This window comes from Acipenser ruthenus, chromosome 4, assembly GCF_902713425.1.
Source record: "Acipenser ruthenus chromosome 4, fAciRut3.2 maternal haplotype, whole genome shotgun sequence".
NCBI classification, from domain to species: domain Eukaryota; kingdom Metazoa; phylum Chordata; class Actinopteri; order Acipenseriformes; family Acipenseridae; genus Acipenser; species Acipenser ruthenus.
In genome coordinates this window covers 51128170-51146601 of record NC_081192.1, presented here as the reverse complement: position 1 = coordinate 51146601, position 18432 = coordinate 51128170, and the positions used below count along the sequence as shown (strand labels likewise).

Below are 18432 nucleotides of genomic sequence, written 5' to 3'. Positions count from 1 at the left end.
TGAAGTCATACACAATGCATTATATTTAATTTTGAAATCTAAAAAATAATAAATACCTGTATTCAATGTAAACCTTTTAAACCTTTAATTAAATTATACCATATTCATATTGAGTGTTATGATTTGATAATCAGTTTGTGTATATTTATTATATAATCTGTATTATAATAAACTGAAAATGCCTCATAAACTCTTTGCTATTTTGGCACTTATACTCTTGTATTTGGGAAAAATGAATATTAACTTTATGCTGCAATTTTTTCAAGGAAAAACATGTGGTTTACAAGTAACTTTGACTTATTTTTGTTTTAAAAATGTGCCTAATCTATATGTAGCTTTTTATAGCCAACTATTGTTTGCCAGGTTGTTTGCAGTCAGAGCTTTGTGGGGTTTGTATGTAACACAATTGTTTAACACAAACATAACAGTAAGGCAGAAGTTTAAAAAAAAAAGTTTCAAATATTTGTTTAACTTTCAGATTGCACATTTGGCACAAATTGAAAACAGTGAGGCAGCAAAGGTCATTTCCTGGCACTTAGCAAGTGATATGGACTGTGTGGTTACTTTGACCACAGATTCAGCACGTCAAATCTTTAAGGACACACAGGGACGGCAGCAAGTGCTCCCACTTGACTCAATCTACATGAAGAACCTCCCACAGTGGAACAGGTAAGGAGGAAAGATACTTTTATTTAAGTTCCCATCTGTCCTCTGCAGGTTTTGATACTTGCATCATTTACATTAATTGATTTGTCATAGCAAAATATATTTTACACATCCACTACAGGAGGTGTTGGTGTTTGTCAACCTTCACCTCAAGGTGTAATCTTTCTCTGCATCATTGATGTGATCCATTCGCTCTTCTGGCTAGCTAATTCAGCGTCACTGGAAGGGGATGTCACTTTCAACTACTCGTATCTCATAAACCGCTTGAGATGCCGACTTTGTTAATGTAACAGTACCTATCGGTTTGACCTGTGACCTGATATGGCTTCCATATTGTGTCATGTGACTTGATTCCAAAAACGGGCACTTATTTTTTTTATTGGCTGTATATTTGGCGCTTGGTAGAGTTTGGTTGTGGGTATTGTATAAGAACAATTGACCCTTTTTGTGGCAGTAATTATACAAAGCCACTGCTATGCAAGCCCATTTGTGGTACTGACGTAATTGGTGAAGAAAAATGTTTTACTTTGTCTTTTGGTTAATTAAACACTTTGAGGTAAAATTCCAGGTCTTGTATGCATTATACAGACAAATACCCTGATATGTGTATAGTTGTACAATATGTAATGGCTGTCATTTATATAATTGTCGTTATGATACCTGACAGCAGGAATTGGGCAGTAACCATGTATATAATTTGTGTACATATGAAACCTTTTAGATGGCAGGGGAAAACAAATATATTGCCTCTCGGTTGGGTATTGTTCACAAACTTCAGCATTCCGTTTTAATCAGTAACGATTGGTTTTGTAAGTTCAGAGGTTAATCCTATCCAGCTACTACATTTTCAGCGGGTAGGCGTTTCAGTGTTGACTGGAAATAGGATTCATGCTTCTGTAATTTACAGTATGTGCCTGCATCCCATGGGCCGTGTTAAAAGAAACCCATGATAGCTTTGGACATAACACTGCTTATAGTTTGATTCTCTGCTTCTATCGTTATTTTAAAACACTATACATCTTGTGATTTATTTTTCAAAATCTTTATTTTCACTTTTCTCACTAAAGGTTAAGTATGGGATGGCTCTTTTCGTAGTTACAGTTCAAAACCCTTCTTGATGTCTGTAGTTCAAATGCCATTCATAAACACGTAACTGAATCATTAAGTTCAAAACCTGCATTTAAGTTTTAGCCTTTTGCATGAGGACATTAGTGGGGGAATACAAAATAAAAGGAAGGGAACCCTTATTAGCTGCTGCTCCCAGACTACTGTGAAAATGTAAGTTTTAAACTACAGACATTAATATATTAGACTTCATGCACACATAATATATTTCAGATAATTTCTTTCCCAATTCTTAAGTGAGAATAAGTACTTTTGAATATTGTTTTTATTTTTACATATTTGTGTGTCATTTTCTCCTAGACCTTTACCACATCTAAGGAATGGGAAATGTCACTTTGAACCCATGGGGAACCCTGTGTTTGCTCGAGATCTCCTTATTTTCCCAGAAAATGTGAAACACTGTCAGACAGGTAAGGAAGCTAATTACCAACCACATTTAGGCACAAATTCAAAGTTCATTGAAATATCCCACATTTTGACTTGTTTTCTTTTACTTTTTGGTTGCATTTTCTATTTTCTTTGCATATGCAATATTTACATACATTGTACTGTGGTTTTCTTTAATACAATTTTACTGTTTTTTGTAATGAATAACAAATATATATTTAAAAATGTTGCCCAAGTAAGACATGGTGATGGTGATTTAGGGAGTATCTATTTTGAGGGTAAGAAATGTCTGTGGGATAAAAGTTTTGCCTTTGTCTAGACTGTCACTAAACTGAAGACCGATACAGGACACCTTTCCCCATCTAAAGGATGTTTAGAGATCTTTGCGAAACAACATGTTCTGGGGTCTGTCCCCAGTTCCCAGTGTATAGTGAGGGTGCAGATGCATTCACAATTGAAGTTGTGTTGATACTTGATTTTATAAAACATCTGTGTTTCCAAATGTTTTCAGTCAAAGTGTGGCTTAATTAAAATGTCAGTAGATTAAAAAAAAAATAAAAATTAAACATTGAGAGCAAATTCTTCCATGTTCCCCCACCAATGAGAATGTTGAAGTTTGTAATGTTCTTAACCAAAATGCTAGTGTAGGGTCTGAAAAATAAACTTGTGTGTTGGTGGTAGTATAAATATTTCCAGATTAGGTTTCTTTCTTTCTTTTTCGTTTTCTTTCTTTCTTTCTTTCTAGTTTTTTTTTTTTAATGATCCCCTGTGATGTGATGGCCCTAGATTTACTAATAATAGATCTTCAAGTAAACAAGCATCAGAGAAATCCAAGCATTTATTATGTTGTGGTTGCATACAAATGTTAACATACCAATTACCTTTGTACAGACAAATTGTTATTGTCTAACTTTTTGTTGGGGGTTTGGTTTGCTTTGTTTAATGAAGCCCTATTTCCTGCTGTTTTAGTCTTTGGAATGCTCCTGGGAGACACCATTATTCTTGATGACTTGGATGCTTCAAACAGTTATAGGAAAGAGGTATGTAACATACATTTGGTGTAAATAGGACAAAAATAGTTCAAGCTGCTTTGTATAAATGGTGCTGATGGTATAAAAGGTGCATTTTACAGTGTATTATTTTTTAAATGTAGGCATACTGACTCCCTTGGGGGAACACAGGTGTATAAGTTAGGTTGTATTTTTTTTCACAGTTATCACAAATTTCACAATTTTCACTATTTCCGTGAAATTTACCCATTGACACGGAATACATAGTTATCTGTGAAAAATCCCATTTCTGAAAGAATAGTGTAAATAGGCCAATATGTATTTTTTATAAAGAACTACAGCAAACGTTTGCCTTGTTAACGCACTTTTTTTCTGCATTAATAAATATTATGTTAAATAATGAAAGATCTTGAAATACTTATTTTTACACTGTGAAATAAGCCATTTTTTACCGTGAAAAAATATAGCCCTATGAATAAGCCAAGCATAAGGTTAATAAAATATTAATATTAAAATGCAAGCATGCCTCGACCTGAAACAGTAGATCCTAAATTTGAATTTAATACATATTCTTTCTTTGTTGCATCTTCAACCCCCCCAGGTTGTTAAAATAACACATTGTCCTACCTTACTGACAAGGCAAGGGGACCGTATTCGCAGCAATGGAAAGTTTGGAGGTCTTCAGAACAAAGCGCCTTCAATGGACAAGCTTAGGGGAATGGTTTTTGGATCACCACTGCCACCCATGTACTATACTTTGGGGACACAAATTGGTTAGTATGAAATCTGTAAAAAAAAAAAAAAAAAAAAATTAAAAATTAATAATAAAGTATTTACATCAATTCAGAATTAATTGGGGGTGGGGTTGGGCGTGAGGATTGCAAATTCACTGATGCAAAATATATATAACAAAAAAATATCCTAAGCAATTAGAAACTACCTTACTGGACTGACAGTAAAAAAAATAAATAATTAATAATAAAAAAAGTTGATTTGTCAGAAGTAATTGTTGTCAAAATGTCCTTCAGTATTATTTATAATATCTGTGGCGATGCCCAAGTTTTTCCATAGTGTTTGGTCATGTATAGTGTGTCACGGTACATTTTTTAGCTATTACATCTTTATGTGGTTGATCCCTTTTATTTCAGCTTGTCAGGAATAACTACCGTGACTCAAAATACACGGCACTTTTTTTTTAACCCTATAAATCAAAATCACAGAAGTATGATGCTCTGCATTTTTACTGTGGTTTTTTAATGTCCATTTTTTTTTTCTGATACTAATTTACGTTGCAGGCTGTTTGTAGTGGATGTAGGTCCTGGTGATCTACTGTCGTGATCCTGGTGGCTTTAATTTTTCATGGCTTTTGTTGTTGCCCAGTCTTAAACTGCTGCTGTTTCTGTAGGGTTGTTTGTGTCGCTTTTCTTCCTGAAAGGGATAAGGGTTAATGCTGTACATACTAGCAATGCCGCTGACATCACTGTCACATATATATTTTTTCTCTATAGATCTCCTTCAGCAGTACCGCACTGCAGTAATTAAACTTGGTAATGTGAAAGAAGAACTAGATCTGCAGCTGAACTACCTCCATTCACCAGAAATGCTTCAGAAACGAGATGAACTTTTCTCACAAGAGAAACAACTCAAAGATATTGAAAAAAAACTAGGTATGTTGTCATTTTCCAATAATAGACATTGTTTTTGGGAGGGTGGGGCAGCAGTATTGTGCTGCACTGCATCTGGAGTTCATCATGTTCCATAACTCACAAGGGGCATGTGGTGTGAGGCTTAAGAAAAAAAATCTTCAGGATTTTGTACACAAAGGCAGAAAGCTGTATAGAACAGGCTGGAGACTTTTTTTTCTTTTTTTATTGACTTTCAGACCTTTTTAATAGCAACCAGGGTTGAATGTTCATTTTACAGGCTTAAATACTCAAAGTCAAGTAATGCCCTGTTTTCATACTATTTGGCACATTCGGACAATAACAAGAACATATAGTACTTCATTGTATAAACCTGACATACATGGTAATCTTTTTTTTATTAAAGACTTTTATCTGTGCAAGTACTATAAAAGTATTAAGAATTTTCAATCTTCAAAGATTTGTAAACGTTATTATAAATTCTTGAATCACTCTTGAATTGCAATGAAAACCCCCAATTACCATGAATAATGTACTTCACTTTATAATGTATATATAATTAGGGCTTCTGATTTTCACCCCAAAATTACATGCTTGTGTGATAAAGCAGTAAACGCTTGTGAGATTTAAAGCAGTGTTACGGTTAGATCGGGAGGACAGTACACGCAGTACAGTGGATTTTAAAACTGTATATTTTTGAAGAAAAAAATGCCTAGGCACGTAAAAACCCCAGAACAGTATGCCCGTGATCACAAGGATTTCGTCGTGCAAAAAACCATCTAAAAAAAACTCAAAAAACCATCCAAACCAGGTGCCTCTAGTGCTACAACCCAATTGTCGATTAACGAAACTATGACATGGCGCAGTCCAATATTTGCCTTTCCCAAGCAGATGGAGCGATAGGCTCGGTTTTTCGTAAGAGAGCGCCGGCAGCAAAAACGATGCTAAAAGCAGCTTAGCTTTACAGTAAATACCTGCCAGAAGTGTTTGAATTGGACCTGGAGCACATTAAGGAACTCCTGAGTGATGTTCAGATTTCAATTACTGTTGACGAGACACCAAAATTCATGGTGACCCAACTGTTGCAGTCTTATTTACTTTTTACAAAGACTGTGAAAATGTACATTGCACATTGATGGCACATCTGGAGGTGCTTGAATCTTGTAACACTGTTTCTGTGTCAGCCTTAATACAGCAATTGTTGGACAAATTCGAAAAGCGATGGGAGGATGTTGTATGTATTTGTAGCGATTCAACCAGCTACATGAAAAAGCTGTATGAAGATTTAAAAAGTGCAAAGCCAGAATTCAACCTGTTCATACTTCATGACCCTTGCCATTTGCTAGATGGTGTTCACAACTTTTTCAAGACGTGTTAGATTTTGTAGTGCATTTTGGGGTGATTTTTAAACATGCACGTGAGCTCAAAAGAAAATACATTGCTGTATGTTGCAAAGTTGGTGCTGAACCACAAATTATTCCCAGTGTCACGCAGAGACGCTGGTATTCAGTCATTGAGGCAGTAAATGTTCTGATCAAAGTCTGGCATCCATTTGTTACTTTTCTCAACAGTGCAGATGCCAAAAGCAAGAAATGTGAATCTTTGCGAAAGTTTTTGGACACAAAAAACAGACTCTCTTGTCTTGTGACATTTCTTACTGAAAATGTGACACCAGTGATTGACATCATGAAGTGCCTGGAAGATGAAAATGCCTACGTACATCAAGTTTTCAAGTCTCTATGAGTCAAAGCAAAAGTTCTATTTGACAAAAAAAATCACAGAAGGGTTTTCAGGATTTGGAAACTCCCAATTTGAAATAGCCAATTGTATTATTTTGGGCTCAGCTCACCACTACCACCCCTGCACTGACTCAGGAGTGGCAAAGACAAACACGCTGTCCTCCGAAGCGTGTGCCGTCAGCCGACCACTTTTTTTTCACTCTGCAGGCACGCCATGCAGCCACCTCAGAGCTACAGCGTCGGAGGACAATGCCATCCCCGCAGGTGCCCGGCCAGTCTACAGGGGTCGCTGGTGAGCGGTGAGCTGAGGACACCCTGGCTGACCTAAGCCCTCCCCACCCGGGTGATGCTCTGCCAATTGTGCGCTGCCCCTTGGGAGCTCTCGTCCTCGGTCGGCAGTGGAATAGCCTGGACTCGAACCAGCGACCTTCAGGCTATAGGGTACATCCTGCGCTCCACGCGGAGCGCCTTTACTGGATGCGCCACTCGGGGAGCCCCCCCCAAATGAACTTTGAGGATAGCAGTCCTACATTGTAGTACAACACACAAGCAATTGATCAATTTTGAAAGCCTGAATTTTCTGCGAACTACAGGTTTTTATTCGATCGCTTCTCGAGAAATGACATGGAAAAAATACCAGCACAGTTTACAGAATACCTTCCTGAAGTGATTCCTGAAAACACCAGTTTAGCCATTCATGATTACTGGAAAGGAAAGCTGCAGCAGTGGCCTAAACTGGCTCAATCTGTATTGCAAGTGTTACCCTTGCCTGTATCCAGTGCAAATGCTGAGTGAGCGTTTTCAAAGTTTAAAGCTTGTGAATGGCAGAAAGGTGCACGCTTCCAGTTCAAACAATCAATGAAAATATGTGCAATGCTGCACTAAAACCAGTTCAACATTTTAGCATTCTTATTTTTATATGTACATAGTTGCATGCTTTATTCTGGGACTGAAACTACTTTAAAAGGCTTCTTATTTATTTTCTTTTTTTTAATTTATTTTAGCCCACAGAGGTCGCTGTTGTCCGTGTTCTGTATACTGTCGACAGTAAAACAGGACCACGGGGTTACAAATACAGGTATACTGTTCTGTGCACATACAAGTGCTCGAAAATAATAATGAAAACAGAAGGCGAAAGAAAAAGGGAAAATAAAACAGTAATAAAACTACAAACGCAGTGCCCCCACTGCCGCTAAGCCGGTCAGAACGGATCTCCGTCCTACACTCAGTTGTTCCTATACACTGGGGTTGGCCAGGGTTCCCCGTACATCTACACACGTCCCCTCTGGTACGTATTTATTTATTGCTTTGTGAAATTAGTTTTTATGCAAGGCTGTCCCCTCAGCCGGGCTCGCCTGCTCCTTGTTTCACTCTGGCCTCTTCTGCCAGCGACACTGTATTTCCCTGAACACGGCCACCCGAGTGCACAACCAAGCCAGATCTTATGGGCCGAGCAGTCTCCCAAGGCCCGCCACTCAGAGAGAGGGAAAGCACACACACCCTCTTCCCCACCTCTCCGTGTCATCGCCATGACCGACAGGCAGATCCCACGAGACTTCTGCCCGCTACCTGCAGTAATACGGATGTGCTAAATAGTCAGTCCAGATCTCCCCTGTCACACAGCCTCCCCCTCAGAATGGCACCACCGGTCCATTCGAAAATCCTACAACCCCATGCCTTCCGGAGAGAAGAAATCTGCGTTTTGATGCAGTTTCCCTGCTCGATGCACTACCCTGAAGGCATAGGGCTGCAGGGCCAAGTACCACCGCGTGATTCTGGCGTTGTTATCCTTCATCCGGTGAAGCCATGCTAAGGGGGCATGATCCGTAATCAGGGTGAAGTGTTGCCCCAGGAGGTAGTACCGGAGTGACTCGACTGCCCATTTTACTGCGAGACACTCCTTCTCGATGGTACTATAGTTTTTCTCGCGGGGAAGGAGCTTCCTGCTGATATACAGGACCGGGTGCTCGCTTCACCGCACCTCCTGAGACAACACTGCCCCGAGACCTGTCTCTAATGCATCCGTCTGCAGGGTGAACCTCCTACTAAAATCAGGACTGCATAGCACTGGCTTGCTAGACAGCCTTCACTTCAAAGCGAGAAAGGCTCTCTGGCACGGCTCCGTCCACTGAACCGTATTTGGGGCAGCCTTCCTGGTGAGGTCTGTCAAAGGAGCAGCGAGCGTGGCGAAGCTCAGGATGAACTTCCTGTAATAGCCCGCTAGTCCCAAGAAAGAGCGCACCTGGGTTTTGGTTGTAGGGACCAGCCAGTCAGCCAAGGCTTTCACCTTAGCAATCAGCGGTCTGATCTGGCCGCTCCCTATTCGATACCCCAAATACTCTGACTCACTCTTCCTGATGGCACATTTATTTGGGTTAGCAGTGAGCCCAGCCTCCCGCAAGGGTTGCAGCACTGCCGCTAATTTACCCAGATGACTCGGCCAGTCCTCACTTGGATAACCACGTCATCTATGTAAGCAGCGGTGTACTGCTGATTGGGCCGCAAAATGCGATCCATCATCCTCTGGAAAGTGGCTGGTGCTCTGTGCAACCCAAAGGGCATGGTCCTAAATTGGTACAACCCGAAGGGAGTCGAAAACGCCGTCCTCTCTCCTGGACTCTGGGGTCAGGGGTATTTGCCAGTACCCCTTCGTTAAATCCAGTGTCGTCATAAAATGAGCCGTGCCAAGATGCTCCAGCAACTCATCTACCCGGGGCATGGGATAAGCGTCAAACTTCGATTTTTCATTAATTCGCCTGAAGTCAATGCAAAATCGAGTTGACCCGTCCGGCTTATCCACTAAAACAATCGGACTGTTCCAGTCACTTTGGGACTCCTCTATTACCCCCAGTCTGAGCATCTCGTCTGAGTTTCCCTGCTATCTTTGCCTTTGGGACAGCAGGGACACCAAGACGCACTACCACAGGCGGGACTGGCCACAGCGGACCGAGTTCTCTGTGGGGAGGAACAACGTCAAGTGGGAGCCAATGGTGGACCCCCGGAAGGTGCTGATGCCACCACTGCACATCAAATTGGGCCTTATGAAACAATTTGTCAGAGCTCTAGATAAGGAGTCGGCAGCCTTCAAGTACCTTCAAGACTTTTTCCCTAAGCTGTCTGAGGCAAAGGTCAAAGCCGGTGTCTTCGTCGGACCACAGATAAAGAAGATCCTGGAGTGCAATGAATTCCCCAAGAAGCTCACTAGTAAGGAGAAAGCGGCTTGGAACAGCTTTGTCGCAGTGGTTCGGGGCTTCCTGGGCAATCAGGAGGCCGAAAACTATGTGGAGCTGGTTGAGACTCTGGTGAAGAACTACGGCACAATGGGCTGTAGGATGTCCCTCAAAGTCCATATCCTTGATGCTCATCTTGATAAATTCAAGGAGAACATGGGAGCGTACTCGGAGGAGCAAGGCGAGCGCTTCCAAGAGGATATACTGGACTTTGAACGCCGCTACCAAGGACAGTATAACGAGAACATGATGGGAGACTACATTTGGGGGCTGATTCATGAAAGTGATTTACAGTATAATCGTAAATCTCGAAAAACTACTCACTTCTAAATCTTTTGTAGTCATTTTTGTATTACTTTAGTATAAATACATGTTAATTTGGATTAATATGTTGTTTTTTTCTGACGTTATGTGAACGAAAAGACACAAAGTCGCCCGTTTTCTCATTGGAAATAGGTAAATTTCAAAATATCACTGTCCTGGTCACAAAAGCTAAGTTTGTGGGGAATAATAGCCATTTTCTATACTTTTGAGGCATAAGCAATTAGGAAATAACACTTACTACCCAGGAACAAAAATTGTGTTACATAGTGATCTGCAATCTGTACCAACCCCTGTTTCGCCAACACAGAAAGATCAGGTCCCAGGTCGGTGATGTCATCTGCTTGTGCCACTAACAAAGCCTCCTGCTGTAACTAAGGCTTTAACAGGTTTACAAGGTTAAATGTGCTTTTCTCTCCGTCGCTCCGGCTGGCAGATCTCATAATCCACCGTCCCAACCCGGCGTGTAACCTCAAACGGTCCTTGCCACTTCACCAGAAGTTTGGACTCGGAGCTGGGTAACAACAGAAGCACCTTATCCCCTGGCTGAAACGTGCGCAACCGGGCCCCCCTGTTATATTGGGTCTCCTGTCTGTGCTGAGCTTGCTGCAAATTGTCATGCACCCATTTTCCCACAGACTCAAGACGTTTGCGCAGGTCCAACACATACCGGACAGTACTGGTCGAATGGGTTTGTGTTTGTGTATCATCCACTGACACAGGAATCACAAAACCTGTGACTGATGGAATGGAACAGTCTTACCTGGTCAAATGACGTCACATCCCATAGCGGGGCAATCCCGGTCGATGTGGCTCACCTCCCAGCTTGTTCCACACATCAGTGAACTGGTTTCTCACCAGGAAGCTTCAGCAGGAGGTTGAAACACAGGACCTATCAAAGGGGCTCGACGGTAGAGTGGCCGCACGAGACCCCGGTTTTACAAAGCTTCAACAGAAATGAAAGTATGTTTTATACATGTAATCACTCATGTAAGAAAAATTAGTGTGCAGAGAATTTTGGGAATTGACTGAAAAGCAATCTTAATACAGTATGTTAAAAGCGAAAACCCTGAAAAAATGATTTTAAGGTATTTACATAAAACTCTAAAATAGCTAAAAAATAAACACCAATGTTTTTTTTTATAAACACCGAAAAACAGAAGCCCTATGTATAACCCCCCCCCCCCCCCCCCCCCAATAAAATAATTAGGTTCTTGTGTTTACAAACCATTATTTCATTTATTCCATTCCAGTTGTGCCCACAAGGATGCTTTGTTTGTTTTCACTAAACCTCCTATTTCTATTTGTACATATAAAACATGTATAGAGCCACAATATTTATTTATTTATTTATTTATTTATTTATTTATTTATTTTAGGTATGACACCAGCAAGGGGAACCAATGGCTCTGGATTCAAACCAAAAGTATTGGACATGGCTGATGATTCTCCAATCTGTACAAAAAGAACAAGACGAGACAATTCACGAAAAACATTTTGGTAGGTATTTTTAAAACATTTTTGCTGGAATCTTAAAAAAAAAAAAAATTAAATAAAAAACCTGTTTAAATAGCAAACAGTTGATATAAATAGACATGACAAGTCTGAAAAATGTACACAGTGGAAAGACCATAGGCATGCCATTAATATTTTATAAGTGTTTATTGAAGTAGGTATACTGTATTCTGGAGTGTTTTTGTTAATGGGGCCATTGTACTAAAGGGAGGAACTACTCTATGTAAAGTATAACTGTTTTAATAAAAAATGATATTGAGGAAGATTTGGTTTAATATGAATGTATATCTGGTAAATCTGTTTGTTGTTTCTTTGTTTTTTTTAGTGGTACAAAAAACAAAACCCTTTGTTTTTCCATCCACAGCTCAGATGAGTGGATTTCCCCTCCGCTGAAAAAACTGCATATGACTTCTGAATCAGAAACCAGTGACAGTGTAGTGAAAAAGAAGAGAAAGACTTAAGCCAAATAGGTAATCAAAAGCAATAGCAAATCTATGGACATTTTTAAATATGATGACAAATACAAAAAAAAGTTATTCATTTATTTAAACCTAGAAACTCCAGTGTTTTTTGTATATTTAATTTTCTAGTGTTATTTTATGCTTCTAAGGTAATATACATGTTATCTTTATACCAGGAATAGTTTCTTATGTTTTGGGTTTTTGCTTTGTTCTTAAAAAAAAAAAAGAATGCCTGGAAGAACCAGAATATATCTGGTGAACATTTTTGCAACATTTTGTACACTCACACATTTTCTACCATGTTTTTAGGCTCATAGTTTAAAAGTGGATTGTTTTTTTTGTTTCCATAAAAAGCGATTTAAAAAAATAAAACTTACTTTTGAATGCCTAAGATACAAGCATTTCTTTTTTGTGTGTGTTTAATATTGATATCTCTGTGTGTGTGTCCTGTGTGAAGAAAACTTAGTTTTTATTAAATGGAATTGTTAGTAAAACGTGTGTGTGTTGTAATTTTTTTTTTTTTTTTTTTTAATTATGCTGTGTGAATGAATGATATTTTCCAACCACAACTTGTTTTTAGTTAAGGTTTCAACCATACCATCCCTTTCCTTGTTGTCTTATGTTGATACTTGCCAAATATTACTGACTCATACTGACTGAGTGTGCCTCATACTTTTTCCCTGATTTAAGAAGTAGCTGAGTCTAGTATCAAGTACGGTCACCAGTTTGTTAAATGTGTTTGTATAGGCACTTGTTGTTCATGTGTCGTACGGATCTTATGCAGCATTAAAGTTATTTGGAAACCTGCTAAGCACAACAGTTTTGCAGAAATTCAGAAAGTATCATGACACAGAGCATACAGAAAGGCAATTCTGTTGCCTTATATGCTTGAATTCTTTGGCAGTGTTGTTATAATATTTGTTAGACCAGTGAGACTGAAATACTGCCTATGATGTGAAACTTAACCATAAAAGGGAAAGAGTGTACAAGCTCAAATGACTAAAACTATAAAGATTGTCAGGAAAACTTTCCTCTATTGAGCTGGCATGGACAGAAATCGTTGGGTTATTTACCGTAACCCTGGTTCCCTGAAAGAGAAGACAACCACCAACCAATACTTTTGGGATATGCCTACATTAGGTAGGTATTCGTTGAGCATTTTATGTCAGAGCTGCCGATCGGCCCCTCCGTGGAGTGACATCCTTGGTCCTGCCTGCCGAGGGAATAAGTGGTATTTCTGCAGAACTCGCTTCCTCTTTTGCATCGAACCCGTGAATGTGAGTGATGTGACCTTGCAAGGTTTGGTGGTCATCTTCTCTTTCAGGGAACCAGGGTTACGGGAAGTAACCTAACGTTCCCTTTCAATGCGAAGACGACCACCAACCAATACTTTTGGGAAAGTATACTGGAGCCGTCGCAAGGGAGCGTGAGCAGACAGCATATGAGGGACGCCTCGCTACCGCCAACTAGTGTTGGTGGTGTGTGCATGCACCCTCAAAGACCCTTGTTCCTAATGAAGTCGTAGAAGGATCTACCACATTGATTCGGTAGAACCTGGTGAATACTGCACAGGCAGTCACACTCATACGACGGACAGCCAAGAAAAGACGGCCTGCGACACAAGCGAAGCAGACCGTAAGAAGAAGGAAAAAGACGCTCAAAATGGAGCCGCTGATGCAAACCGACTCTCAGCACAAATGCAAGGGAATTGCAGTTGATTCAGAGGAGCTTTTTTTGAAAAACACACTCTGGTTAGTCACACAGAAGCGTACCTTACCGTAGGTGAGAGGCAAAAGAGGAAGTGAGCTCCGCGGAACAACTACTTATTCCCTAGGTAGGCGGGACCGAAGACATCATTCCACGGAGGGGCCTATCGGCAGCTCCGACATAAAATGCTCAGCGAATACTTACCTAAGGCGGGCATATCCCAAAAGTATTGGTTGGTGGTCGTCTTCGAATTGAAAGGGAAATACTGATTGAGGAACGGTAGTTCCTTGTACAAGTTGGAAAAACTTGTTTGAAACTACGAGTCTCTACACAGCTCCAAGAGTTTTGCTGTTTTCACCATGTTCCAGCGGCAAAACTAAATCACTTAGAATTACCATCTGTACCAGTATCAAAAGTCTGAAACTTTCTTACATCAAATGTGAAAAAAATGTAAATACCTCTCATACACAATGAGAAGTCGTCAAACTAAGGTAAAATTGTTATTCTCCTTCCTCTTCCGTTTACTTTTTAAGGGTGTGTTGCGACACATTTGTTGGTACCCCTTAGAAAAGATAATAAATAATTGGATTATAGTGATATTTCAAACTAATTAGTTTCTTTAATTAGTATCACACATGTCTCCAATCTTGTAATCAGTCATTCAGCCTATTTAAATGGAGAAAAGTAGTCACTGTGCTGTTTGGTATCATTGTGTGCACCACACTGAACATGGACCAGAGAAAGCAAAGGAGAGAGTTGTCTGAGGAGATCAGAAAGAAAATAATAGACAAGCATGGTAAAGGTAAAGGCTACAAGACCATCTGCAAGCAGCTTGATGTTCCCGTGACAATAGTTGCAAATATTATTAAGAAGTTTAAGGTTCATGGAACTGTAGCCAACCTCCCTGGGCACGGCCGCAAGAGGAAAATCGACTCCAGATTGAACAGAAGGATAGTGCGAATGGTAGAAAAAGAACCAAGGATAACTGCCAAAGAGATACAAGCTGAACTCCAAGGTGAAGGTACGTCAGTTTCTGATCGCACCATCCGTCGCTTTTTGAGCGAAAGTGGGCTCCATGGAAGAAGACCCAGGAGGACTCCACTTTTGAAAGAAAAACATAAAGCCAGACTGGAATTTGCTAAAATGCATATTGACAAGCCACAATCCTTCTGGGAGAATGTCCTTTGGACAGATGAGTCAAAACGAGCTTTTTGGCAAGTCACATCAGCTCTATGTTCACAGACGATAAAATGAAGCTTTCAAAGAAAAGAAAACCATACCTACAGTGAAACATGGAGGAGGCTCGGTTATGTTTTGGGGCTGCTTTGCTGCGCCTGGCACAGGGTGCCTTGAATCTGTGCAGGGCACAATGAAATCTCAAGACTATCGAGGCATTCTGGAGCGAAACGTACTGCCCAGTGTCAGAAAGCTCTGTCTCAGTCGCAGGTCATGGGTCCTCCAACAGGATAATGACCCAAAACACAGCTAAAAGCACCCAAGAATGGATAAGAACAAAACATTGCACTATTCTGAAGTGGCCTTCTATGAGTCCTGATCTGAATCCTATCGAACATCTATGGAAAGAGCTGAAACTTGCAGTCTGGAAAAGGCATCCATCTAACCTGAGACAGCTGGAGCAGTTTGCTAAGGAAGAGTGGGCCAAACTACCTAACAGGTGCAGAAGTCTCATTGAGAGCTACAGAAAACGTTTGATTGCAGTGATTGCCTCTAAAGGTTGTGCAACAAAATATTAGGTTAGCGGTCCCATCATTTTTGTCCATGCAATTTTCATTTGTTTTCTTATTTACAATATTATGTTGAATAAAAAAATCAAAAGCAAAGTCTGATTTCTATTAAATATGGAATAAACAATGGTGGATGCCAATTACTTTTGTCAGTTTCAAGAGAAAATTGTGCATTCTTCGTTTTTTGTGGAGGGGTACCAACAAATTTGAGCACGTCTGTATATTAAACAATTTATTTATGTTTTAAAACAGGACATATTGCAAAACAAAAAAAAAAAACTTGCAACATGACGTCCTAAAAGAGCACACAGCCTTAGCCCGCTGCGCCACTGCACAGTTATTGAAATGCATTAATTTTTTTTTAAGCTTCCATCCATGCCTGACCAGCTTTTGCTGAAAACCTGAAGGTGGTTCTCGATTCTAGAAATGTTCTATTTCCTGTTTGAAAATATCCAGTTTCCTGTTTGTTTGGTAGATACCATAGAATGGAATTGTACACAAGAGTGGCATGTAGCTTCCTTGTCTAAATCTCTGATAAATTGTAGTTCCTCGTTTAATTAAAAATAAATACAGGAATAATTTATTTGGTAGAAATAAATAAATGATTTAAACAAATGCATAGAGGAATAAATACATTTAGAAATACCTATTTTTAAATAAATGTAGAAATTAATACATGTTTATATTATAAATGTATAAATAAATTAATAAATAGCGAGCTAGAAAAATACGTCATATTAATTGATTTGGCTGATGCGTTTATCCACAGCAATTGACATTTATATACCTATATAAAAAGTACAAGTTTAATGTAAATATATACAAGGCAGTTCCACGTACGTTAGAAAAACTTGTCAGAAACTGCTGAGAATTAGTTATATGACGAGACACTAGTAATCCATCTTGGAGTAGTGGTTAGAGCACTGTGCTCCTGACTGGAGGGTTGTGAGTTCAATCACAGGTGGAGGACACAGTGCTGCTTTACCTAGATTGGTCCAGTTAAAAAAACAAGTGTATAAATGAGTAATTTTATGTAAATAAAATAAATAACGTCACAATTGTAAATTGGCCTGGATAAATTAGTTATCTAATTGAATTTGAAGACGCTTTCTCATTATTATTGTTTGGTACTGAAAAAATGTGTATTTTTGTTTACGACAGTAAGACACCCTGGATAAGGGGCTTATTTGTATCCAAATAGCTAATAGGGTGTTCAAAGCAACCGACAAACACATATGAGTGAGTAAACGGGGCTGACGGACCACCCTGTACTAGTGTATGAACTATCCTTAAGAGTGCAGAAAATATAAACCATGTTCACAGCGCTGTATGGTGCATAACCGTAGAACTGTATAAGAACAATAACCGGAGATAGATGGACACACACACACACAGATGACGTGTCTCACATTTTTATATGGCACAAATGCAGCTCCACAATCGGGAATATATATATATATATATATATATATATATATATACATATATATATATATATATATATATATATATATATATATATATATATATACAGTGCCTTGCAAAAGTATTCAGACCCCTGACCAATTCTCTCATATTACTGAATTACAAATGGTACATTGAAATTTCATTCTGTTTGATATTTTATTTTAAAACACTGAAACTCAAATCAATTATTGTAAGGTGACATTGGTTTTAGGTTGGGAAATATTTTTACGAAAAATAAAAAACTGAATATCTTGCTTACATAAATATTCAACCCCTGTGCTGTGGAAGCTCCCAGTTAACACCGATGAAAGAAATGGCCCTAATGAGGACACAATTACCTTACCATTGGCCTCCACCTGTGAACCATTAAAGTTGCTGTCACATTTTCTGGATAAAAACCCCACTGTTGAAGGATCATTGGTCAGGCTGTGAATCTGAAGGAAAATGAAGACCAAAGAGCATTCTACAGAAGTTAGAGATAAAGTAATACAAATGCATAGATTAGGGAAAGGGTACAAAATAATATCCAGATGTTTGGATATCCCAGTGAACACAGTTGGATCAATAATCAGGAAGTGGAAGCTGCATCAAACCACCCAGACACTGCCAAGAAAAGGCCGTCCCTCAAAACTCAGCACTCAGACAAGAAGGAGATTGTGAGAGAAGCCACAGAGGCCAACAATCGCTTTGAATGAGCTACAGAGTTCAGTGGCTGGGAGTGGAGTAATGGTGCACCAGTCAACCATGTCAAGAGCTTTGCATAACACTGGCCTGTATGGGAGGGTGGCAAGAAAGAAGCCGTTACTCAAAAAGTACCATCTGAAAGCATGTCTGGAGTTTGCAAGAAAGCATGAGAGTGACCCAGCTGCGATGTGGGAAAAGGTTTTGTGGTCAGATGAGACCAAGATAGAGTTTTTTGGCCAAAACTCAAAGCGCTATGTGTGGCGCAAACCTAACACTGCCCATGCCTCAAGGCACACCATCCCTACAATGAAGTATGGTGGTGGCAGCATCATGCTGTGGGGATGCTTCTCATCAGCAGGGACTGGGCATCTTGTTAAAATTGAAGGAAGAATGGATGGAGCAAAATACAGGGAAATACTGCAAGAGAACCTGCTTCAGTCCGCTAAAAAACTGAAGCTTGGGAGGAAATTCACTTTTCAGCAGGACAATGATCCCAAGCACAAGGCCAAAGCAACATTGGAGTGGCTCAAGAACAAAAAGGTGAATGTCCTACACTGGCCCAGTCAAAGTCCTGCTCTCAATCCCATTGAGTATCTGTGGCACTATTTGAAAATTGCGGTCCACAAGCGTCATCCAACCAACCTGAACTACCTGGAGCAAATCTGCCAAGATGAATGGGCCAAAATCACTCTGACACTGTGTGCAAAGCTGGTACATACTTACCCCAAAAGA

At 39.7% G+C, this 18432-nt stretch overlaps 1 protein-coding gene across 2 annotated transcripts in view; it reads left to right on the top strand.

Annotated features, from left to right (window-relative positions):
• smchd1 (structural maintenance of chromosomes flexible hinge domain containing 1) overlaps positions 1-12591 on the top strand; it is a 123258-nt gene extending 110667 nt beyond the window's left edge. Inside the window, exons 42-48 of one of the 2 annotated variants that reach the window (XM_059022530.1) lie at positions 479-669; positions 2092-2201; positions 3148-3218; positions 3790-3961; positions 4697-4855; positions 11501-11621; positions 11962-12591. In XM_059022530.1, coding sequence (XP_058878513.1) covers positions 479-669; positions 2092-2201; positions 3148-3218; positions 3790-3961; positions 4697-4855; positions 11501-11621; positions 11962-12097 — 960 coding nt within the window. In that variant the 3' untranslated portion in view covers positions 12098-12591. The remainder of the gene's footprint in view (positions 1-478; positions 670-2091; positions 2202-3147; positions 3219-3789; positions 3962-4696; positions 4856-11500; positions 11622-11961) is intronic. The other variant, XM_059022531.1, reaches the window with a different exon arrangement.
• The last annotated feature ends 5841 nt before the right edge of the window (positions 12592-18432 follow it).